Source organism: Nyctereutes procyonoides, unplaced genomic scaffold (assembly GCF_905146905.1).
Source record: "Nyctereutes procyonoides isolate TBG_1078 unplaced genomic scaffold, NYPRO_anot_genome, whole genome shotgun sequence".
Taxonomy (NCBI): Eukaryota; Metazoa; Chordata; class Mammalia; order Carnivora; family Canidae; genus Nyctereutes; species Nyctereutes procyonoides.
Genome location: NW_026575042.1, coordinates 8,131,897 through 8,156,937, shown reverse-complemented (window position 1 = coordinate 8,156,937; position 25,041 = coordinate 8,131,897). Strand labels below are relative to the sequence as shown.

The window sequence follows — 25,041 nt, the reverse complement described above, 5'->3', positions numbered from 1 at the left end:
CCCTGGGTAGCTCGGCGGTTTCGCACCTGCCTTTGACCCAGGGTGCGATCCTGGAGTCCTGGGATCGTCCCGCGTCAGGCTCCTGGCATGGAGCCTGCTTCTCCCTCTGCCTGTGTCTCTGCCTCTCTCTCTCTATGTCTATCATAAATTAAAAAAAAAAAAAAAAAAGAAGGCAGGATGGTCAGCTGAGGTGGCAAGATGCCTGAAACTCTACCATAGGACAACACGGCTTTGAGCATGCGTGGCCCCTCTCTGCACACTAACTGAGCCTGCCAAAAGTCCTGTGAGTCACCAGGATCTCAGGGCATCTTGCAGAGGTAACTGAGAACTGGGCTTTGGGGAGGGTAATTAAGGCGCCTGCCCAGGGCTGGGCCCACAGGGGGCCTTGCTTGTTTAGGGCAGAGGGAGCAGAAGCCAGCAACCCTGTGGTTGGGTACAGAGCCTCTTGCTGGGCCCTCCACACAAAGACGCAGTCATACTCCCTGCAGAGCCTTGCACCCAACAGAAGCAGGCGGAGTGCCTCACGGCCTGTAAGAGTGGGAGGGCCAGACAGAGGAGGTGAGGACAGTCCTGGAGTTCAGTCTGAGCCACAGGGCAGGGCAGCAGCCTGGCCTCTCTGAGCAGGGCACTGCCCAGCTCTCTTTTCTGGCAGAACCTGGTCATATGTGCCAACTCTGAGTCAGCCACACCTAACAATCTCAGGCCAGGGAGGTTTCAGCTTGGGCTAGATGCCAGAAGACGACCTGTGTGGGGAGGGTTCAGGGTATGTAAAGGGAGAACCTGGATGCAGCCCCCACCAGAGGCATCTGGGGCAGGGGGAGAAGCTGTGGTTCCACATAATGCCCTAGTTTGGAGCCTGGGGCTCAGAGCTGGGAGGTGACGTGGATAAATAGGAATGATGCTTGAATTGAAGCCAAGGCAACTGCTGGTGTCAGAATTTCTTCGCATTTCTGCCTGGGAAGAGGAGTAGGGCTGGAAGAGTCCTGATGTACTGAGTAGAGGGGTTTGGAGGCCCCCAGGAAAGTCAGAGGCTCCCAGAGGGCAGGCTTGAAGGCATATGTCCTAGCCTAGATGAAAAGAGAGAGAGAGAGAGAGAGAGATGAGGGCAGAAAAGAACCCCCTCATCCATCCTTCCCCCATCCCCCTGGCTCGGGATCCAAAGTCAGGCCTGCCAGTGTGGACTTGCTCATCCCTGACTGGAAAGGAAACCAAGGAGGGTCTGACAGGCCTGCCAGGGCCAGAGAGCACTCCTACTGAAGAACAGGCCCACCAGAACAAGTGCCAGATAAAGAGCTAGACCCTGTATGTGGGTCAGAGAGGCCGCTCTCCGAAGTTCCTAAGCCCTGACCCAGTCTCAGTCCTCAGAACAGGAAGACCTGCTCTGTGGCTTACATCCCTATCTGGGGTATTCAAGACCACCTACACCTGATTGTACCAGAAAGAGGAGGGCTTAAAGCGAGCCAGGCTTCTCTTCCAAGAGAGGTCCAACTGACTTCTGCCAGACTTTCAGGTTGGTTTTATTGGCCCAAAAAGCCTGGGTGATTCACTGGTGGGCCCAGCACCCTTCATCCTGGGAGGCCTTCTGGGGGCTCTTCCAAGGGACTCTCCCAAAGGGTGTTGGGCAGCAGGATTCCTGCTGGGGGTATATGGGTACCCTATAAAGAGGGTGTCTGTGTTGCTATAGTTGAGGGGGAGCCTCCATGTAGGGGGCTAGGGGCCCCTTGTTCAGACAGCCCCTTGGAAAGCCACCCAAAGAAGGGACCCTGGAGATGTAACCCACCCCTAGGTCCTGTCCTTCCACTCTGCTGTACAGATCACCAGAGATTTGCGGTGTGAGAGGCTCAAAGGTGAGTTCCCTGCACCCAGTTGCTGTAAGCTTTCCCTGCCTGCGCCCCAGCCCCCACCAAAGGCGCTTCTGGGGTCAGAAACTTCCATGGAGAGAGGAGGGGCCCCTCCTCAGGACAAGATCCAGGCATACCTCTCTGAGGACCTCCTAACCCATGCCCGTGCACCCATTTTGCAGAAGGGAAAGCAGAGATCCGGGGAGCCACAGCTGGACGGCCGGCCCCCCCGGGCCCTGTTTCACAGCAGCTCTGCCGGGCGTCGGAAGTTACGCGGTCCCTCTCCCAGAACGACGCCAGATTCTTCCGAGCATCACCCCAAACCCGGAGAGGCGCCCACAGGTAGGGCGTGGGCCGGACCGCCCGCGGTAATGACGGGGCCCACGGCCTGCGGGCGGCGGCGGAGGAAGCGGGAGGCATCCGGCTATTTCTGGCCGGGACGCGCCCACCAGATCCCCAAGAGGGGCGGGGAGAAGCGCGGGTTGGCGCGCCCGGGGGGCGGGGCGGCGTCCCGGGCCCACCCCCGCTCTCCTCTCGGCGGAGTCTCTTCGGGTCCCTCCGCCGCGCTCGGCTCGGACCCGTGCGTCCCGAGGCGCCCCCGCCCGCTGCGCGCCCGTCGGGCATGGACTCGGGCCGGGACTTCCTGACCCTGCACGGTGAGTTCCCGGCGGGCGGGCGGGCGGGCAGACCCTGCAGGGCCCACCCCGCGGAAAGGCTCCCGGCCCTGGGCCGGGGACCCCGCTCCTTCGGCCGCCCTCCGCCCCGCCCCGCCCCGGGCCCGCCTCTCGGCTCTTTGGTTGCATCGTGGAAATCTCGGCCCCGGACTCTCGGGGTGGGACCGCCGGGCAAGACCTTGGCGTCCCCGCGCTTGTCCCCCGGATCTGGCCGGGGGTGGGGGTGGGGGTGGGGTACGGGTCTGAGGACTTCTCTGAAGGCCACCCCCGACCCCCTGACCCCGCTGCAAGGATTCAACCTTTTTCTGGTCTCGGAGGGCTGGGCTCCACGGTCCAGCGGGCACGGAGGGCCGAGGAGGACGGTCCCGCGTCCGAGAATAGCCAAGCTCTCCGCACCCCGCCCGCGCCGTTGGAGAGGCTCCCCAAAGCCTGGGCTTGCCTGGCCGCGTCAGGCCGCGCGGGCGTGGCGGGGTGGGGGGTGCGGGGGTGGGGCGGGAGGAGGTGAGGAGGTGTGCGAGGTCGGTCGAGGTCGGCCGAGGTCGGGCTGGGCGGCAGTAACTGCCCCGCGCGGAAATCCCGGTCAGCGATGCCCAAGCTGGAAGCGGCGGCCCGATCCTCCCGTCTGCGCACCCTCCTGGAGGGACTGAGCCAAGTCTCACCTGGAACTGCCTGCACCTCCACCCTTGGACTGGCCGAGTTCTGTCCCTCCGACCCACGGGGTAACAGTCTGGGTGGGCTCCTTGCGGTAACGCCCTCCTCCAGGAGAAAGAGCAGCAGTGGCTTCCCACTGCAGGGCCTGGACGTCTGGCAGGTCAGGACGGCCAAGCTGGTCTGGCATCTCTTCGCTCCAGCCTGGGGACTCACTCACTCTGAAGGATGTCCTGCGCTCCTGGTTCCTGAGATCATCTGCCGTGATTTTGCCTTACGCAAATCCCTGCTTAACCATATCTCCGTGTTTTCTAGCATCCCTGGGGTTGGAGACTTCAGTGCCTACCACCTATCCATCTAAATCATACATGGAGGTATTGGGAAAGGGAAAGGCAGAGCTCTCCAGCTGCCCACTAGAGACCCCCTGGAATTCAGGGGAACAGGACATGTTCTTTTCAGACAGCCCCTAGTCTGCCGTGTGTTACCTGGTCTCCATGGCCCAAAGAGATCTTGCTCAGTGCCCAGAGCAGTTATTCTCCCACCAGTAGCATGGGCTCCTCAAGGCAACCTCGTCCAGCTGGGTCATGGGATCCCTGCCCCTTCCAGTGCTTACTCTTCTCTCTTCAGACCAGAGGTGTCCTTAGTGCTTTGGCCAGACTGGCAGGAATGGAGTCTGGATGCCTCAGAGGACCACAGTAGAGACCTCTCCTTTCTCTCTCCATTGTTTAATTAGTGCTGTCTCCTCTGCTGAGTGCCACCTCGTCTGTGCCTGTCTCACACTCAGATCTCCTAGAAGCCCTCTGGTCTCCTCTGAACCAGCTCATGTTGGAACGGGCTCCATCCTCAGGAGCCTCATCTGTGCGTTTGTCATCTTCCCTGGAGAGGAAGCTATGTGGAGACACTGTGGCATGGGTCTGGCCACATTGGCCCATTCTGTTTGAGACCTGCCTCCAAATGCCTCACTCTGTCCAGCCTTTCCTGTGGGGCAGGCAGGAACCCTAAGCTCTTTCCCTGAAGGCCCTGCCACTTCTAGCCCAACACCCAGAATTACCTCCCTTAAGTGCCTTTGATCCTCCTGTAGACCAGATCAGGGAGCTCTAAGGACCTGCTGAGGAGAATTGATGGTAGGAAGGAGTGGTGATTGTGCCCTGTGCTATTCCAGGGTGTCCACACTTCCACTGGAGAGTCTGTACCTCTTGCATATCTGCACCCAACCACGCTATCTGGCTTGGGCAGTCAGCAGACCGCTGCAGAGAGCCCCATACCCATCTACTGGCCTGGGGGGCTATAGGGCCTCCCTAGTCATGAGATGTCTCTTACATCCTCACCCCAGATGCAGGTAGATGTGGTGTAGTAAATAGGCATAGGTTCTGGAGGCAGACTGAGTTCAAGCCTTGACTTTTTCATCGTAGATAAATTCCTTGTTTTCTTTGTGCTTCAATTTCCTCAGTGAAATAGGAGATAAGGACACTACCAACTTCATAGGCTTGTTGTGAGGACTGAATGAGGTAATACATATGAGGCAATGGGAACAGTGCCTGGTGCTCCATCGGGCCTATATTTCTGCAGGAGGTTCAGCCACAAGTGATCATGCTCTCTGTGTTCTTGGGAGATGAAGGGGCACCATAAGGAAGTCCCTTGCTAGGAAAAATGTGCCCAGAACAGGGCTCAAGTACCAAGGGGCTCCTTCTGGTGTCTCAGAAGCCCTCAGACTGATGCTCCAGTCCCCTGGCCTCCTCCCCCTACTCCACTACCTCTGCTGTCTCCATCCTAGCCAGGCCTGTGCTGGGCTCTCCAAGAGGTCCCCAGATGTGCCCAAAAGGACACTGCTTCCCAGGCCCTCCCCTCACTGAACACATCCACCTTCACTAACTTTACTTACACCAAATCCACCCTGCCCCACTGTAAAAACTGGCATTTGTAAAAGTGGAAGGCAGGCTATGGGCGGGGGGGGCTCATCTTGGACCCAGGAGACCTGAGTTCCAGTCCTCATTTTGCTTCTCTTTAGGTTGTGACCCTGAGCATGCCCCCTGGCCTCTCTGGGCCCTTTTTTTCCACCCATGGCATAGCAACACCCAATTTACAGGGGATGTCATGAGGGAAAAGCACAAATGGGCACAGGAGCTCTAGTTTGCAAAAAAGCCAGTGCCCCCAAGAGATCATGGTTCCAGAGCCATCACAGCAAGCTGGGGTGGCCAGCCCCCTACCCATTCAATTATGTTTCAAAACTGTCTCTGGGGTTCCAGGTTCATACCCCACAGACACACACTGATCCACACTGATCTTAACATTTTGTGCCATAGGGCCACTTTGACAGTCAGAGGAAGCCTGTGGCCCCCTCCTCAACGTCATGTTTTTAAATACATAAAGTAAAATACATGAGAATTCAAAGGAAGCAAATTACATTGAGATGTGATTCTATCCATAGGTCCTTGGCGTGGGGGCAGTGTGTGTGTGTGTAGGAGGGTGTTCTTGGTCCTCTGGATGAGAACCCTTGTGTGGTTCCTCTAAAACAGGTTCATCTTACCGTCTGCCTGCCCACCCCTAAAAGAAGAACAACTTGTTTGTGCCTGTATTTCAGCCTATCTACACTAACACACGTTCTCATGATTTATTCTCTGTGGCGTGACCTTAGGCAAGTCACTCTGTGCTTCAGTTTATTGTTAGTGTTGCTTTGCTTGGCCGAGCTAATGGCTGGCTTTGCCGGTGACTCACTGCCAGCGCTGGTGACTGGAGCAGCAGTGAGGCAAAAGGAGGTACTGTTCAGAGGCAGAGAGTAAAAGAGAGGGGTGAGTCAGGCCTCTGGGTGGCGTCCTGACCTTGGCACACAGTAGGGGCCGGGTGCATGAAAGAGAAGTTGTAACTTCCATGAAAGGTCCCACTGTTTCCCAGCGCACTGGCAGCCCAGTTTTGTATAAAGTTGCAGTGGCTCTCATCTATTTGTCAAAGCAAGCCTGCGTTAATGAACTCATTTTTAAGATCAGCCTTTTTTAAAGAGTTCCATTCGTATTTGGAAGCTTCGAGATTACCCCACTCGGGTGGAGACACTGAGAGAAGGAAATGGGTCTGCCTGTGAGGCAACAGCCAGCTGAATTACAATGAATTCGTTGAGTAATTGAGGCAAAATATTTGGCGGCCTTGGTGGTCTGCCCCAGGCCGGGTCCCCCGTCCGTCTGACCCCGCCCCATCCTGTCCGCTTAGTCTGGGCCACCCAGGCCGCCGCTGCCCGCCCCCCAGTCTCCCCTCCTCGGCTTCGTCTCGCTCACGCTTTGGGTCCTCCGCCCGCCCCTAGCAGGTGTTTCGAATTCGCGACTCGGGCTCCGCCCCCGCTTGGACACCGCCCCTGGCGGGACACCGCCTCCAGAGCCGGGGTTCAGCCCCTGCCTGCCCGAACCCCGCGTTTTCAGTGAGGGACCCTCCCCCGGCTCGCCCCTGGGCCCCGGCTCGCCCCTGGCCGGTTTCCCGAGTGAGGCTCGGCCTCCACGTGGCCTCCCACCCGCGGCCGCCTTCCCCCCCCGCCCGCTGCCCCCACAACCTCTGGGGTTGGGGCTCCGCCCCCTGCCCGCCCTCTGGGCTCGGGCTCGCCACCCCTCCGCTTCCTTGGCTAAAGATGTGTCCCGCTTCGCCTCTTGGGTTCTGGCTCCTCCTCTCACCGCCTGGAGGCCGCCCTCGCCGCAACTCCCGGGGGCAAAGGTCCTGCCCCTCCCGGACCGGCCACGTCTCCCAGGCTCTGCCTCCGCCCCTTCCAGCCCAGATTTCTCTCCCGCCCCGCCTCTAGGGCCGAGGCTCCGCCCCTCCGGGCTGGCCCCGCCCCTCCCCGGGCTCTGGCCCCGCCCCTGGCCCGCCTCCAGGGCGGTGGCTCCGCCCCCGCTGCCGGGGCTTTCTAGAGGCTGCGCGGTCCCGGGCCGGGCTCGGTGGCGCAGAGGCTCTGGAGGGCGTCATGCAATGCCTGGGAATCCCGAGCCGCAGCCGCTCCAGAGAGCGTTACCTGCAGGAGGAGAGCCTCAAGGTGGCCGCGCTCAACGGGCAGAGGCTAGGTAAGGCACGCTGGGGGCTCGGAGCTCTGCGGGGAAAGCAGCTGGGGCAAGATGCAGACTGTTCCCGAGCCCCGGGCTCTGCCTCCCACCCTTCGGTTGGACCTGTTTAGTACTTCTGTGAGTGTAAGACCCACCGCGGGGCTGTGTTTGCAGGGGTGGCATGCGGGATGTGTTTAAGGGGGATTGGTTGCTCTCCTGATCTACCTGAGCCACTCCGAAGCCCCCCACCCCCTTATTACCCCTAATGCCGCCAGTTTACAGATTTCTGAGGCACTACTAGATATATGGCCCAGTGTGTTACTGGTATGACTGTGTAGCCCAATGAAATGATTTTCTGAGACTATGTGATCCGGTGTGATGCTGTGCAAGTGTGAGTGACAGGTGTGACAGTGGGTTGACCTGGTGTGTAACCTAGTGGTGAGCCTGCCCCTCGTGTGGTACGTGGAGCCGCTGTGTGGCAATGATGATATGTAATGCTGTGTAACCAAGTGTGTGACATTGTGACACCAGTGTGGCAGTGTGTGATCCAGGGTGATGCTGTGCACTGTGTGTGACTGTGGGAGACAGACGGTGGGTGCCCCAGGTGATTGATGCTGTCCTGTGTTACAGTGTGGGTTATGTGGACTTTCTGATTCTGCTTTTTGTGACATTACTCAGTGTGCCTGAGTGGTGACTTGCATAAGGTAATGTTAATGTTTCGTAGCACTAACCCTTAGGCAGGCTTCTGAGTCCTGACTCCACCATGTAACTTCCTAGAGCCTCAGTTTCCTCATCTGTAAAATGGGAATAATGATAGTGCCTTCCTCAGAGGGTTGTTGGAGGAATTAAATACCTGTGCTAAAAACAGTATTTTATTCAAATACTGACCATTAATGTGATGGTGGCTGCTATCATTATCATTGTGATGTCCTGGCACTGTATGTTGAGATGGCAGTGTGTAACTGCGTAGCTGTGTATGGCTGCGGGCTCCAGACCCAACTTGTCTCCATTGTGCATCGCCTTCGGTATAGGGGCAGGACTCCCGGCACCCGCTTTGGCCTCCTCTTAGCACCTGCACACCCTCTGCCCTCCTCCACATGGCCACCTCACTGTGCGGCTGCCTGAGCAAGTTGGTGAGGCTACAACGTCAGCCCAGGGGCCCCTGAGGTTAGAGGCCCCGCGTCTCTATCCTCCCACAGGAGGAGAAAGTACTAAAGCTGAGTGAGTGGGGCCGAGCGAGGGGTGCCCATGGACTTTCTGGGTGCTAAGGGAGCAAGGATGGTGGGGCAGGCAGCCCAGAGGCCTCAGAAATAAATGGGCCACACAAATGAGACTCAGAGATGGGGGTGCCTGCCCAGGTTCTCTAATGGCCCAGAAAGCAGTGGCTATTATCAAGGCCCACCTTGGGGCTGAGGTACGTGTTCCGGAAGCCATGTCGGCAACCGGGGGACTTATCTCTGCCTGACCGCAGACAAGGCCACAGCCTGGTTCCGGGACAGGATGAACATGTCATCTCCCCATGGTGTTTTCCAGAACCGGAGGGTGGGGTTCACCTACTTTCTAGCCCCCTCCCCTGCTACCATCTGTGTCATTGGCAGTGGCTTGTTCTAATGAGTGTCCCGCCTGGGGGTAGGGAGCAGGCAGGGGGTAAGGCGATGCCTTGCCTTAGGAAGGACATGGAATGTCCCGGCAGAGGCTGAGGGACTCTCTCCTAGCATCTGGGACTCCCTTCCCCTTCCTGTTGTTCCAAGTGCTAGGGACACAGCTAGCAGTTTAGGGTACCCTGCAGGAGCCCCCTTCTCTTCCACTGAACATCCCTGGCACTGAATGGAGGATGCTCACACTAAGACAGAGGGGTCTCCCAGCAGTGTGGAGAGACCTGGGACAGAGGAGGGGGGAGGCCCACAGACGCCTCTTGCCACGGTGTTCTCACCCAGTGCTAGTGGGGGAACAGAGGCACAGGGAAGGGAGCTGCCTAAAGCCATGGGGCGGGGCGGGGGGGGCAGGTTGTTAGCACTGGGTTCTGTCTTTAGTGGAGGCAGGAGATTTGGGAGGTATAGAGAAGATATGGGTGGCTGAGGCCTGGGGAAGCGATCCAGAAGGTTCCATAGGTCTTGTGGCTGTGTGGGTTTGGCTGGTCGAGTAGGGGCAGTGGGGACATGAATGAAGCTGGATGGCTGATCAGGGGCTGTAGACCTGGGCTCAGAAAAGAAAAGCTTAGAGGCCTCGTCACAGGGCCCTCAGACTGGACCCACACGGTCCCTGATGTCAGCGCTCTGCTGGAGCCGAAGGACCACATAGTTTTAGTTTTGGGGACGGAATGAAGTGAGATGGCCACCTGGCTCCAAAGAGAGCTGGCTGCTGGACTGCATCTGGCTCAGCTGATAGATATGAATCTAGATGCATCTATTTCTATATTATACTGATGAATCATTAAGGTGGGGAGTGGTCTCTCCTGGATTCCAGTTGATACAGGGTCTGCTTTGGGATGAGGGCTCCTGGGGGCCAAGCCCAGTACCCCTTCAGTTCCTCCTGCTTGGTCCTGTTAGGACAGAGGGCATTGTATCTTTGGGAGCCCATGCCATAGAGACCAGCCCAGGTCTCTGAAGACAGCTGGGCAAGAGGGGCCATGCAGCCAGGGTTCTGGTTGTTACTTGGGGCCCTGGGCTGGGTCCTGCCTCAGACACTAAGAGGGCTGCAGTGTGCCTTAGGACTGTTATACCCTGAAGGTCCCAGACCCAGGACATTCAGAGACAGGGTGGGAAGGGAGAGCCTGGGGCATCCCAGCAGGCCAAACCCAGGCCACAGTGGGCTCATTGGTCTCTTCTCAAGCAGGTGGAAGTCAGGGTGGGGCAGCAGGGGTGAAGGTGGCAGGGATGGGCCCAAGGGTCCTACAGCAACCATAATGTTGACACCAAGAACTACAACTGCTGTTACCTCCAGACCTTTTCTGTTCTGCTCTGCCTAATATTTTGGTCCCAGCTTCCTTCAGATCACTTTCACCCCTAAGTGTGACCAGGAAGGGCACAAACTTTGTTTCGCAGAACCAGGCCATTTCCTAGGTGTCTGGTTCCTCAGGAATTGGATGTGCTTGAATTAGCTGCCTCCCCTTGTTCCATTCTGCTGTGGATGGCAGGTCACAGTATATAAAGTGTAGCCTTGGGGGGGGGGGGCATCCTAAGGTTTGCCTGGCCTTAACTGGCAATCAGAGATGACTTCCTGGAGGAGGCAGGGCCTCTAGGATCACGTTGGAACATGGGTGAAGGTGGGAGAAGGGGACTGAGAGCTGAGGACAAGGCTGGTGGGAAGTGGGTCCCTTCTCAGAGAGGGTCCAGTGGCAAGAGGAGCTAGCACAGGGCCTGGGGCAGCAGGGACACCAAAGGAAGTGGCATTTCACCAGCCCTGCCCCCTAGGTCTCCAGCACGATGAGGACCTACATGCACTGCTGAAGGGCAGCCAGCTCCTGAAGGTGAAATCCAACTCATGGCGGAGAGAGCGTTTCTACAAGTTGCAGGAAGACTGCAAGACCATCTGGCAGGAGTCCCGTAAGGTCATGCGGACCCCGGAGTCCCAGCTGTGTGAGTGTCCCTGGGGCTGCAGGGTGGGAGCAGAGCGTAGGACCTGTGCTTACATGGGGAAGCCAATGCTGGTTGGGGCCGGGGCCAGGGAGGTCAGTCCTGGACCAGGACCACAAATAGGGAAACCCAGGCCTGTCCTGGTGGTGCTCAGGTTGGTCACACAACCAGAACCAGATACAGGGAAGCTGAAGCTGGCAGGGTTTGGGCGGGCAGGGGGCGGAGGGGGGGAGTTAGTTAAACCCCCCACAGGGAAATTGAGGCCTAGTCTGGGCCAGAGAGGGTAGTCATTGAGGACCAATCTCGGAGGTAGGGAGGCTGCTGGACAGTGTTGTCTGAACTCATGGGGTATCCACCCAGACAGATATGGGAAGGAGGGAAGTTGAGTGGATTAGGACTCCAGGTGTAGTGAGACCAAAAGCCAGGCCCAAAGTCCGGAGGCAGATAAGGCCCTTCCTGGTTTCAGTGGCCAGGATATGAGGTGGGGCCACAGGAGGCAGTTCCTCCCTGGGACTGGGGCCATAGCAAAGAGGGAGGGTGGAGTAGAGAGAGGCCATAGCTGGGCAGTTCCCCTCAGGATGTTGGGGCTGAGGGTTTTCTGAACCCAAGGCTGAGGCCTGCAAATGGAGAACACCTCCAGCAAGGCTTCACAGAGAAAGCTGTACTGACTAGCTGCCTTTTAACCCAGTGCCCTAAAGATTTTGTAAAATGAGACGCCCACGCTACATCTTTACTTGGTGGGAAAGTTTTAGACGAACACTACCCGAAAGAACCTTCTTTGATAATGGAAGCGTTCTATTATCTGCGCTGTCCAGTAGGGGTGCCGCTAGCTACCTGTGGCCAATGATCTCTTGAAATGTGACTAGTGTGACTGAGGAACTGGATTCTTAATTTTACTGAATTTTAGCTACTTTATATTTAAATAGTGCATGTAACTAGTGACTGTTGCATTGAATCATGCAGAAAGATCATTGTAGCTGGATTTCACACAAACCCGATCCCCCTTGGCTGTGATGGGTAGGGGCAGGGGCAGCCCACTGGGGAGTGTGATCAGACACAGATGACAGGCTCCAGGTGGGAAGGGGGGCAGGAGGAAGGGGAGGTGCCCAGGAAGGGTTTGCTGGGTAGAAACCTGAGAAAGTATCACTGGCTGGCCCTATGGCCTGTAGCAGGGTCAGAGGGAGGCAGGACAGAAGCAGGGTCAGATGAGGATTGCTGGGCTGGGGCTTTGGGGGTGTGGGCCATGGATGTTTTCTGTGCAAGGCAGGGTAGGGTTAAAGTGGATAGAGCCCGAAGTCCTCTCACACAGCATGGGAGTGACCCAGACCTTGCCTCTGCCTGTCTGTGGCCCCAGCCAGGCTGCTTCATAGGCCTCTGCCCTGATATGGGGCTTCCTGTCAGATGCTGGCTGGGGAGGAGGCAGGGGTAATGGCACAGTAGGAGTGGGCATCTTGCTCTCTGGGCTCTGGGGATTCCTGAGAGCCCCCCCACCAGGCAGGACATGTGCATGGTTCCCTGCATGTGCCCAGCACTTGATGGCAGTGGGCATGGGGGCAGAGACAAGAGCAGGGGCCCTGGGCTGGTGCAATGAGCCGCCCTCATACTGGGACAGCTGTGAGCGCCAGGGCAGGAGGGGCATTCCAGGCAGGAGACCGGTGTGAGCAAAGGTGCAGCAGCAAGAATGGGGAAGGGGTGGGAGTGAGGGCTCTGAACCTGACTAGAGGGGCCGCCAGGGTGACAGGTGCGGGGTCAGGTAGCAGGTGGATTCAGGTGAGGAATGTGGCTCTCTTCCATGTCGGAGACCCCGAGACGGCTCTCGGGCTGAGCAAACCTGTTGGCTGCTTCCCTTCCCCAGGTAAGCAGTAAGACTGTTGTCCCCAAATACATTCTACCCTTGGGGAAACTGAGGCCAGGTGAGGTGGGAGTGGAGCAACACCCCCAGTTCTCTCTGCATCTGCTCCCTGCTTGAAGTTTCCCCTGATCCTGCCACTGCTATGCTCGCCCCGCACTGGCTCCCAGAGGCAGACAAGGCGTTATCAGCAGTGTAGGCATCTGGACTTTCTCTCTGTGAGGGCGGGGGTGCTGGCCCGGGCGCTGCCCGGCTCATGTTTCCTCTTCCACCTCCGAGCCAGCCCCGGGCAGGGCACAGGAGGCTGGATGAAGCAGTGATGTCCCCTGTACCCCAAATGGCCCAGGGCCCAAATGGCCCCCTCTCAGAACCTGCCCAGGCTGGGTGCATGCCATACACGTGGGACTCGCAGGTGGCTCAGAGGCCTCTGGGCACTCAGGGTGCAGCAGGCTCGGGGAGGACAGGTGAGCTTGCAGCTGGAGCTAGTCTAGGACCCAGGACAGATGGATGTGGGTGACTTAGGACATAGGTGGGGCAGGGGCAGAGCCTAGAGCTTGATACTGAGCAGCTTAGCATGAGTCCAGCGGGTGAGACTGGCTCCCTGGAAGAAGGGCTCCCTGGGGGCCTGCGAGAGGCAAGGTCTTGCTTGGAAGGCTTGGGTATGATAGGAGGTCTCTCTCCCAGTTCCTAAGGACAGAATGATGTACTCTCTCAGAGCCCTAAGGGATACCTCTTGGGATCCTAGAGGACGAGATTGCCTTCCTGCAGCTTTCTCGCCAAGGGGTTCCCGGAGGTCAGGACACATCCAGACCTACGCAGGGCAAGGCCCTGTCCGTGATGCAGCACAGGCACTTCTCCCTGTGCCCCCACATTCCAGGGCCAGGGCTGCTGGAGGGGGGCTCCAGGCTCCTGAATGATTGGGGACAGGCGCCTGGAGGCTCGCATGGTGCAAAGTCAGGTGCAGTAAAGGAGGCTATGTGGCCTCCTGTCTGTCACAGGCTCCAAGCTCCAGAACAGTCTCTCCCCATCTCTAAAAGCCCTGCCCTGCCCTAGTCCTCTTGCAGGGGCCCTACTCCCTCCAGGCTAGGAACAGCAGGACTTGGGGTCCCAGGTGCTTCTCTAGTGTCAGTCTGTCCCTCTGGCCCCCTGTCCCCCTCCCCGTGTTTCCCTGCCCACCACAGCTGTGTCTCACACTCCTCCACTTCAGTCCCTGTCCTCCTTCCTCTCTTGTGTTCCCACTTATCCATCCTCCTGCCACCCTCCTCGTCCCCAGACCCAGGCCTGAGCTCCAGCCTCGGCTCTGTGTCCCCACGAGGTACCTTGGCCACATCAGGGGCAGGGTCTGGCCTCATAGCTCTCTCTGCCACCTGTCCCCACCAGTCTCCATTGAGGACATTCAGGAGGTGCGGAAGGGCCACCGCACGGAGGGCCTGGAGAAGTTTGCCCGGGATGTGCCCGAGGACCGCTGCTTCTCCATTGTCTTCAAGGACCAGCGCAATACACTAGACCTCATCGCCCCATCGCCAGCTGAGGCCCAGCACTGGGTGCAGGGTCTGCGTAAGATCATCCACCACTCGGGCTCCATGGACCAGAGGCAGAAGCTGCAGCAGTATCCTTTTGGTGGCAGTGGGTCCTGACCCAGCCCATGGGTGCTGACTCTGGTCATCCCCAGGGCAGCCTGGGTGTGGAAGATACCCAGCTTGGGCCATCATCCCCAAATGGCATAGGCTGCGTGGCTCCAACAACAGAGATGAATTTTCTCACAGTTCTGGAGGCCGGAGGTCTGAGGGCTGGGTGCCAGCATGGTCGGGTTCTGGTGAGAGTGGTCTTCCTGGCTTGTAAGTGGCTGTCTGCTCACTGTGTCCTCACGTGGCAGAGACACAGGGAGAGAGACGAGATCTTTGGTGTCTCCTCTTATAAGGGCACTAATTTTATCACGAGGGCTTCACCTCATGACCTCATTAAGGCCCCCAAGACTCATCCCAAGATGCCATGATATTGGGAGTTAGGGCTTCAACATATTAATTTGGGAGGAACACAGTTCAGTCCTTAGCTGAAGGGAAGCAGAGAAGGTACCTGGGGTCCTGTTTGATCTACTGTGCGCAGCCCCCAATGTTCCCTCTCCTCCCCCCCATAACCAGCACAGAGTTCTGGAATGGCAGCAGCCTGCTTCAATGGGAGACTGTGTCTTGGGCATTTTAATCTTGTTTCTTGGAGTTACTACATTTTTTCTCTCTGGGAATTTGGAAGGCCATGTGCCATTCTCTGGGGAGTGATTGATTTTCCCTGGGCCTCATGTGCAGGCCAGCCTGCAGGCTTAAAACTAATTTACCTCCAAATCTGGATGCACAACAACATGCTAGCCTATGATTCAAAGTGATCAGGCTTCTGGTTCATAGGATTAGGGTGGAACCGGCTCCAGCTCCTTTATTTTAATGACAGTTTTATTGACATATAATTTACATACCATGTAATTCACCTGCTTAAAGTGTACATATCAGTGCTGGTTACTAGTAAATTCACAGGCTTATAAGTAAATTTACAACATTTTCATCACCTTAAAAAGAACCCATTAGCAGCCAGGCCACATCTCCCCATGATCCCCCTGCCCTGGACAATCGCTAATCTACTTTTTGGCTCTGTATATTTGCCTTTTTCTGAACATCTCATATAAATGGAATCGTACAGTGCTTTGTGACTGGCTTCATTCACTGAGCATGTTTTTCAGGTGCATCCGTGTTGTAGTATGACTCAGGATTTCCTGTGGTAGTATACATCAGACCTTCATTCCTTCTTTTTTTTTTTTTTTAAGGATTTAAATCTACCTGGGACTGTCCCTGAATTCCTCAAAGCCCTCCTTCAATGGGGCAGCTGAAGCTTGCCCTGGGGATCATCTGGAACAGGAGTTGTACTTTCTTTTTTTTTTTTTTTAATTTTTATTTGTTTATGATAGTCACAGAGAGAGAGAGAGAGAGAGGCAGAGACACAGGCTCCATGTACCGGGAGCCCAACGTGGGATTCGATCCCGGGTCTCCAGGATTGCGCCCTGGGCCAAAGGCAGGCGCCAAACCGCTGCGCCACCCAGGGATCCCCCCTTCATTCCCTCTTATGGCTGAACAATATTCCATGGTGTGGTTATTCCACATTTTATTTATCCAGTCAGCAGTTGATGGACAGTGGGCTTTTCACTCTGGAGCTTTTATGAATTAATGCCGCTATGAACATTTGTGCAGAAGTTTTGTGTAGTCTACACCTAGAATTTATAAGTCTTACAGTAACCGTAGTTTAACCTTTTGAGGGACTTCCAGTTTCCCAATGAGGAAATTGACGTTCCCACCAGCAGTGTAGGAGGGCTCCAACTCTTAGCATCTTTGCTAAGGCTTGTTACTATTGTTACTACTTTATGGTAGTCACCTTTGTGGGTGTGAAATGGTATCTCCTTGTGGTTTCAATTTGCATTTCCTTGATAGCCAATGATGTCAGCTATCTTTACATTTGTTTATCAGTCATTTATAGAAATATCAATCAGATGCTTTGAAGAAATATCTGTCAGATCCTTTGCCCATTTTCTGTTCTTTTGGTTTTTTTAATATTTTATTTTTATGTAATTTCTATAGCCGATGTGGGGCTGGACAACCCTAGATCAGGAGTTGCATGCTTGGGCACCTGGGTGCTCAGTCAGTTAGGTGTCCAATTCTGTTTTGGCTCAAGTCATGATTTCAGGATTGTGAGATCGAGCCCCCCCCCCCCGGGGGTCTGGCTCCATGCTCAGTGGGGAGTCTGCTAGAGATTTCTCCCTCTGTCCTGCCCCCGGCTCACACATGCGTGTTCTCTCTCTCTCTCTAAAATAAATTAAAAATCTAAAAAAAGAAAAAAGAAAGAAAAATTGCATCTTCTACCCACTGAGCCAGCCAGGCACCCCAGTTAAGTTCTTTTTTAAATGGATCTGTCTTTTAAAAATTTTTATTGGTGGGAAAATCTACGTAAAATTTACCATCTTCAACTGTTTTAGTAGTGTTGAGTACATTCACATTGTCACGCCAGTCAGAACTTTCTTTGTCTTGTAAAGCTGAAATTCTATACCTATTGAACATTCTCATTCTCCCACCTCTAATCTCCACCTCCACCCACTACCCACCCGCACCCCTGCCCCGCAACCACCCTCTATTTTCTATCTCTATGAATTTGAGTACCCTAGGGACCTCAGACAAGTAGAATCAGGTTGTATTTGTCTTTTTTGCACCTGGCTTATTTCACTTAGCATTATGTCCTCAAGGTTCATCCGTATTATAGCCTGTGTCCAGATTTACATCCTTTTTAAAGGCTGAATAATAATATTCCATTGTCTGCATATACCATATACTGTTTTTTCATTCATCCGTTGAAGGGTGCCTGGTTTGCTTCCACCTTTTTGCTGTTTTGTGAATAATGCTGCTGTGAACATGGCTGTACAAATATCTCTTTGAGACGTTGCTTTCAGTTCTTTGGGGTATATACCTAGAAGTAGAGTTGCTGGATCACAGGGTAATTCTACTTTCAATTTTTTGAGGAACTACCATACTGTTTTCCATAGCACCTGTACTAGTGTACACTAACTGACAGTGCACAAGGGTTCCAATTTCTTCAAATCCTCAACACACTTGTTATTTTATGGATTTTTTTGTTTGATTTGGTTTGGATTTTCATTTGCATTTTTCTAATAATTAATGATGCTAAGCATATGTACTTTCCTGCATTTTCTCTGGAGAAATGTCTATTCACATCTCTGGTGCAATTGGTTTGTGTTTTTTTTTTTTAAGATTTTATTTATTTATTCATGAGAGACAGAGAGGCAGAGAGAGACATAGACGGAGGGAGAAGCAGGCTCCATGCAGAGAGCCTGATGCAGGACTTGATCCCAGGACCCCTGGATCACACCCTGAGCCAAAGGCAGACCCTCAACCACTGAGCCACCCAGGTGCCCCCCCCCCCGGTACAATTTTTAATTGGGCTATGTCTTTTGATTATTGAGTGTGAGAGTTATTTATATATGCAAGGTACAAGTTTCATCATAATTATGCTTGTAAAGGGGATCCCTGGGTGGCGCAGCGGTTTAGCGCCTGCCTTTGGCCCAGGGCACGATCCTGGAGACCCGGGATCGAATCCCACGTCGGGCTCCCGGTGCGTGGAGCCTGCTTCTCCCTCTGCCTGTGTCTCTGCCTCTCTCTCTCTCTCTCTCTCTTTTTCTGTGTGACTATCATAAATAAATAAAAATTTAAAAAAATTTAAAAAAATTATGCTTGTAAATAATTTCTCCCATTCTGAGGGTTCTTTTCTTTTTCTTGATGATATCTGAAACAAGAGGGTTTAGTTTTGGTGACACCTAATTTAGCTACTTTTTGCTTTTTTTTGCTTGTGATTTTTGCTGTTATATCTAAGAAGGTTTTGCTTAATCCAAAGTCACAAATATTTGCTTTTGTTATTTTCTTCTAAACGTTTTATAGTTTTAGCTATTACATGTAGGTCTTTGATTCATTTTGAATTCATTTTTGTGTGTAGTGTGGTATGGGGGATCCAACTTCATTTTTTTCACATGTAGGTAGGTGTCCTTGCACCATTTGTTGAAAAGACTGTTCTTTCCTCATCAGTTGTCCTTACACCCTCATCAAAAATCAATTGACCATAGATACGAGGGCTTATTTTCATGACTGTCAGTTTTATTCCATTTATCTGTATGTCTGTCCTTACACCAGTACCATATTCTGGTTACTGTAACTTTGTAAGTTTTGAAATTGGGAAGTATGAGTTCTCCAAATTTGTTCTTTTTTTAAATAAAAAAATCTGTTTATTTATGAGAGAGAGAGAAAGAGAGAGAGAGAGAGAAGGACCAGGAGAGAGGGAGAGAGAGAGAGAGAGAGAAAGAGAGTGAGAGAGAGAGAGAAAAGGAACAGGAGGGGCAGAGGGAGAGCGAGAGAGGATCTCAAGCAGACTCTATGCTGAGCATGGAGCCTGGTTCAGGATTCATTCTCATGACCTAAGATTGAGCTCTTGGCTGAAACCAAGAGCTGGACGCTTAACTGACTGCTCTACCCAGGTGCCCTTGTTCTTTTTTTGCAAGATTGTTTTGACTATTCTGGGTCCCTTGATGTTCCATGTGAATTTTAGGATCAATTTCTGCAGAGAAGCAAGCATGATTATGATAGGGGTTGTGCCGAATCTGTAGATCAATCTGGAGAGTATTCCCTATTTAACAATATCAAATCTCGTGATTTGTAAATATGGGTATCTTTCCATTTATTTAGATCTTTCTAAATTTCTTTCAACATTGTTTTGTAGTTTTCAGAGTATAAACTATACACTTAAAAAATTTAAGTGTTTTGACTCATTTTGATGCTCTTTGCTGGAATTACTTTGTTAATTTCATTTTCTGATTATTCATGACTAGTGTATATCCAGCTGCTTTGAGGGACATACTTTGAACCCTGTTAGTTTCCTTACTCTGTGCTTTTCAGCATTTCACAGATTTTTAAGTATTTTTTTCAAGTCTACCTCTGACTGATTTTGAGCTTTTTTAAAAGTCTAATTCTGTAAGTGGTGGCTTATCCTTGGACAATCTTGTACCCTCTGGAGGCTTCTGTTGCCCAGCCTTTGAGATCATAAAATCATCCCAGCTTGCTGAATAGTAGTCAGCATGGGAACCTCATGTTCAGCTGGACCACTTTGAATTTGATTTTTTTTACCTGCAATTCTGCTATAATTATTTTTTCATGTAAATATATACATAAAATGTGGAGTTTTCTTTTAATTTTTAAAAAAGGATTTAATTTATTAGAGAGTGTGTGTGTGTGTGTGTGCCCCCAATCTCCTTTTCTGCATTTCAATTTGCCTAATGATGCATTTGCCAAAATAGTGGAGATCATACATTTGTATCCACTTTCTGTGTACCATTATGTCATAATTATTTCCCAGTGTTAGTATAGTCTCCATAAAAAGCTGTAGTGACTGTGTAATATTCCTGGAGTAGATGCCCTATAAGTTAGTGATCTATTCTTTTTGTGCTGAATATTTATTTTCAGTCTCTCACTACCATAAGTAACATTGCAAAGAACTATGTTCCTAAAACCTTTAGGTATTTAGGAGTATTTCCTTATCAATAGATTCCTAGAAGTGGAATTAGCAAGTACAATAATGTAATAGTTTCAAGCTTTAGCTGTATCTCTGCATCACATTGCCAAGGGTTGGACAATTTCCTTTGTCCAAATGGTGGATAGGAGTATCCGTGTCACCTCACCCCTACCTGCACTGAGTAGTATGCTTTTATTTATTTATTTTTAAATTTTATTTAAATTCAGTTTGCCATTATATAGTATAACATCCAGTGCTCATCTCATCATGTGGGTAGTATGCTTTTAAATTGCTGATCTTATAGTTTAAGAAATTGCATCTCATTTGCAAATTATTAATATCTTTGATTACCAAGAACATTTGCAAAAGATCAGTTTGTGTCCTTTTCTCAATTATTAGGGTCATCCTCATGTTATCTGGATGGCTTTATTTCTACTTTACTCAACCCTCAGAATTATTTAAAGTTTATATGGTATCAGTTATGTTGTTTCCTTTGTGACCTCTAAAAACCTGCTGACTTCTAAAATCCTGCTGTCAATTTTTAAAAATTGTTTTTGTTGTCTTTGTTCTTCAATTTCTGTGGAATGTACCATGGAGTTCCTCTTTCTTGGCTTCTCCAGGTCAAGTCTGAGGGGAGAGGGGCTGGAGGTAAGGGAGAAGTGGGGGCCTAAGTGCCCCAGTGTGACAGCATGATTCAGGCTTTGTTTTTGCCTGTGTATCCTCACCTTCTGACCTGTGGCTTACAGTTTGCTGTTTCCTGTAAAATAAGTAAGTAGAGAAAAGACCTCTTAATAGGATGTAACATTTTCTCCAAAGAGGCCATCGGGTTGTGTCCCTGGAATGCTGATGTGCAGTACAGTATGCCTAGCCTGCAGGGAGCTTTGTCTATAGGTGATCTCAATCCATCTCTTTCCAGGAGTTGACCCTGGGCTTGAAATGTGGTTCTAGCTGGGACCTTGGGGGTACCAGGGCTCCTGGGTTCTTTCCTTACTTCTTGCCCAGCTGGATTCACTCCTGCTTGCGAAAAGCTGACAAAAACAAGGACAACAAGATGAGCTTCAAGGAACTGCAGAACTTCCTGAAGGAACTCAACATCCAGGTGGATGACAGCTATGCCCGCAAGATCTTCAGGGTGAGGCAGGGAGTGAGGGCTGGGCCTGGGTGGCTGTGGGCCCTAGAGCTGGGTTGGGACCATGCTCTGAGCCCTGCCCACCTGGCCTTGCAGGAATGTGACCACTCCCAGACGGACTCCCTGGAGGACGATGAGATTGAGGCCTTCTACAAGATGCTGACCCAGCGGGCGGAGATTGACCGCACCTTCGCTGAGGCGGCGGGCTCTGGGGAGACACTGTCCGTGGACCAGTTAGTAAACTTCCTACAGCACCAGCAGCGGGAAGAGGCGGCAGGGCCTGCCCTGGCGCTCTCCCTCATTGAGCGCTATGAGCCCAGTGAGACCGGTGAGAGCCTGGCTGCGGTCCCTGGGGTCACACGGGGCTGGGAGACCCCTGGGGAGACTGCAGCCCAAGTGTAGGGAGCTGGAGGGAAGGGGGATGCCTCAGCGGGCCCCAGGGCCTCTGGTCAGCGTTTGCCTGCCCCATGAAGGCAAGCAGATGGGAGACAGGGCCCCAGCATCACTACCCTTCTCCTGGTTCTTCATCCAGGGGGGTTTGTAGGCTCCTCCCTCAGGAAATAGAGAGGAGGCTGGAAAAGCAAACCCTGGGGCCCTGTCCTGGGGAGGCTTCAGTCTGGAGGCACGGGAGGAAGAAAGAGGAGGAGGAGGAGGAGGAGGAGGAGATGAGGCCCCACCTTCAGGGGCCTCACAGTGTGGGGGACCGGGGAGGAGACCGGGTCCCAGTCTGATGGCTGACTCAGACATACCCCCTCCGAGGGATATCTCGACCACCAGCTGAGGACGGGGAGGCAGGGACAGCAAGGGGCTCCCCTGCCAGGGCGGCGGCGCCAGGAGGGTCTCTGACCGGTGCCCGGCTCCTTTGCAGCCAAGGCGCAGCGGCAGATGACCAAGGACGGCTTCCTCATGTACCTGCTGTCCGCCGACGGCAGCGCCTTCAGCCTGGCGCACCGGCGGGTCTACCAGGACATGGGCCAGCCGCTCAGCCACTACCTGATGTCCTCCTCGCACAACACCTACCTGCTGGAAGACCAGCTCACGGGGCCCAGCAGCACCGAGGCCTACATCCGGTGGGGCCCGGGAGGGGGCGGGGCCCGGCGGAGCTGGGGGCGGGGCCCAGCGGAGCTGGGGGCGGGGCCCAGCGGAGCTGGGGGCGGGGCCCAGCGGAGCTGGGGCCGGGGCGGGGCCGGGCGGGGCTGGGGGCGGGGCCCGGCGGAGCTGGGGGCGGGGCCGGGGCGGGACTGGGGGCGGGGCCGGGCGGGGCTGGGGGCCTAGCCGGCGCGCCTACCCGCAGGGCGCTGTGCAAGGGCTGCCGCTGCCTGGAGCTCGACTGCTGGGACGGCCCCAACCAGGAGCCCATCATCTACCATGGCTACACTTTCACCTCCAAGATCCTCCTCTGCGACGTGCTCAGGGCCATCCGGGACTACGCCTTCAAGGTGGGCGCGCCCCTGGCGGGTGAGGAGGGCCGTGGTAGGGGCCGCCCCTCCTCCTAACCTGCCCTGGGGCCTCCAGGCGTCCCCGTACCCCGTCATCCTGTCCCTGGAGAACCACTGCAGCCTGGAGCAGCAGCGGGTGATGGCGCGACACCTGCGCACCATCCTGGGCCCCATGCTGTTGGACCGGCCGCTGGACGGGGTCACCACCAGTCTGCCTTCCCCTGAGGTTCGCGGTGGGCATGGGGGCGTCCTGATGAGAGGGCAGGGGGACTGGCTGGGAGGCCAGCTGGGTCTTGACGAGCTGCTCCTCCGGCCTTAGCAACTGAAGGGGAAGATCTTGCTGAAGGGGAAGAAGCTTGGGGGCCTCCTGCCCCCTGGCGGGGAGGGCGGCCCTGAAGCCACTGTTGTGTCTGATGAGGATGAGGCTGCTGAGATGGAGGACGAGGCCGTGAGGAGCCGAGTGCAGCGCAAGCCCAGGGTTCGAGGGGGAGCTGCGGGGGAGGGGGCAGCCCCGGGGCCCTCTGCCATCATGGGATGTTTGCCTTGCCTCAGTTCTCCGTGGCTGCCACTCAGACCCTCTGCCCCCCTCTCTCTGTCTGTCTCCCTCTCTGTCTCTCTGTGTCTGGGTTTCTGGCTCTCTCAGTGCCCACCCGCCCCAACCTCTGAATCTAACCTGGGCCTCCCCGTGGCCCCCAGGAGGACAAGCTCAGGCTAGTGAAGGAGCTCTCGGATATGGTCATTTACTGCAAGAGTGTCCACTTTGGGGGCTTCTCCAGCCCTGGCACCTCAGGGCAGGCCTTCTATGAGATGGTGTCCTTCTCTGAGAACCGCGCCCTCCGACTGCTCCAAGAATCAGGTGAGCCTCGGCCCTGCGTCCTCAGCACGCTGGCCATCCCTCTGACCACTTGGACTGGCCAGGGCCAGGCCTGGCTCCACCACTTGGGTCATGGCACAGAGCTGGCACACTCCCTACCATTCCAGATGGGGTGGGCATGGGGTTGGGGGTTGGGGGGGGTGCTTGGGCTCAGCAGGAGGCCTGCACTTCTGACCACCCACACCCTTTTCAGGAAACAGCTTTGTTCGCCACAACGTCAATCACCTGAGCAGGATCTACCCTGCTGGCTGGAGAACGGACTCCTCCAACTATAGCCCTGTGGAGATGTGGAACGGGGGCTGCCAGATAGGTAGGGGCTGGCAGGGGCCGGGAGGAGGCCTGCATGGGAGGGTTTCAGTCCAGAGGGCCAGGGGTCAGGAGGCTCTGGGGACCTGGGGACCCAGCTGGGGCCGGACACAGGGGCTCTGGGGGCTCCGGAGCTAACCAGCCACCAGGGAGTCTGAAATCCCATTGTCAGCACCGTAGTCCTTTGAATTCTGGCACCAGGAATGGAATGTGAGGTTGGCGTGGGGGCCAGTTAGGGTGGCAGGAGGGCAGTGGGCATCGGAGTGGTGCCGGACCACGTTTCTGCCTCCCCACGTGACTCCGAGGCCTTCACTCTACCCCGGGTAGGCTGGGCTTCAGGGCCCCCCGGGGCCAGCCCCGCAGCCCATGACTGCTCTATCCTGCCTCTAGTGGCCCTGAATTTCCAGACACCTGGCCCGGAGATGGACGTGTACCAGGGCCGCTTCCAGGACAACGGGGCCTGTGGGTATGTGCTGAAGCCTGCCTTCCTACGAGACCTGAACTCTACCTTTAACTCACGTGCCCTGGCTCAGGGGCCCTGGTGGACCAGGAAGCGGCTTAGCATCAGGGTATGGCCAGCCACAGGAGGGATAGGAGCCTGTGGGCCTCCCTCCCTGCTACCCCTGCTGAACCCCCATCTGTCCCTTGCCCCTCAGGTCATCTCTGGACAGCAGTTACCAAAAGTCAACAAGAATAAGAATTCAATAGTGGACCCCAAGGTGACGGTGGAGATCCATGGTGTGGGCCGCGACATGGCCAGCCGTCAGACTGCTGTCGTCACCAATAATGGTACTTGGTGGGCCTCGGTGGGGCCTGACCCCTGGAGCTGGTGGCCAGGCTGTTGACATGGTACTGGTACTCCTAGGTTTCAACCCCTGGTGGGACACAGAGTTCGAGTTTGAGGTGGCCGTGCCTGAGCTCGCCCTCGTGCGCTTTGTGGTGGAGGATTATGACGCATCCTCTAAGAACGACTTTATTGGCCAGAGCACCATCCCCTTGGGCAGCCTCAAGCAAGGTGTTTGTTGGGGAGAGGGGGTGACAAGTTGGAGGGGGCAGGGCCTGTTATCTCTTGGGCTAGGGCCATTATCCCTTGAAGCATCCTCATCGAGTGACTGGAACTCTCCTTGTGCTCTTTCCTGCCCATCCACCCTCCAGGATACCGCCATGTCCACCTCTTGTCAAAGAACGGAGACCAGCACCCATCTGCCACCCTCTTTGTGAAGGTGTCTCTCCAGGACTAGGTTTGGGGGTTCTGGTTCTGGTGGGGGCTTCCCCAAGCAGGCCTGGCCCTCTGTCCACGTGTAGGGACAGGGCTGGTATAGCCGCTCCTGACCTCTCACTCGGAGCTAGAGGCCCCACGCTGCCTTCAGCTCTACATATTGTCTGTGCTGCTGCCTCTCTAGGGGTCCCAGGAGCTGGCCTAGTCCCTGGAACTCTCCTCAATTCCGTTAGGAAAAACACTGCAGCCCTCGGCCCTTTGGCCTGGCCCTGCGTTGAGGGTTTTTATAAAAAATATAAGACTTAGTCCTGTGATCTCCTTATCTGAATGCCAGAAAATCCCTATAAAGAACACATGCGTGTGTGTG

At 54.6% G+C, this 25,041-nt stretch overlaps 1 protein-coding gene across 4 annotated transcripts in view; it reads left to right on the top strand.

Annotated features, from left to right (window-relative positions):
- PLCD1 (phospholipase C delta 1) overlaps positions 1-24,979 on the top strand; it is a 31,218-nt gene extending 6,239 nt beyond the window's left edge. The window contains exons 1-16 of one of the 4 annotated variants that reach the window (XM_055320978.1): positions 2,481-2,497; positions 3,309-3,537; positions 10,593-10,757; positions 13,984-14,212; positions 20,710-20,839; positions 20,933-21,164; positions 21,705-21,906; positions 22,131-22,275; positions 22,352-22,501; positions 22,595-22,753; positions 22,972-23,131; positions 23,343-23,459; positions 23,846-24,024; positions 24,112-24,244; positions 24,321-24,470; positions 24,611-24,979. In XM_055320978.1, the coding sequence (XP_055176953.1) occupies positions 10,733-10,757; positions 13,984-14,212; positions 20,710-20,839; positions 20,933-21,164; positions 21,705-21,906; positions 22,131-22,275; positions 22,352-22,501; positions 22,595-22,753; positions 22,972-23,131; positions 23,343-23,459; positions 23,846-24,024; positions 24,112-24,244; positions 24,321-24,470; positions 24,611-24,696 (2,097 nt within the window). In that variant the 5' untranslated portion in view covers positions 2,481-2,497; positions 3,309-3,537; positions 10,593-10,732 and the 3' untranslated portion in view covers positions 24,697-24,979. Of the gene's footprint in view, positions 1-2,023; positions 2,184-2,356; positions 2,498-3,308; positions 3,538-6,755; positions 7,201-10,592; positions 10,758-13,983; positions 14,213-20,709; positions 20,840-20,932; positions 21,165-21,704; positions 21,907-22,130; positions 22,276-22,351; positions 22,502-22,594; positions 22,754-22,971; positions 23,132-23,342; positions 23,460-23,845; positions 24,025-24,111; positions 24,245-24,320; positions 24,471-24,610 lie in introns of those variants that run through there. The other 3 variants (XM_055320975.1, XM_055320979.1, XM_055320977.1) reach the window with 3 other exon arrangements.
- The last annotated feature ends 62 nt before the right edge of the window (positions 24,980-25,041 follow it).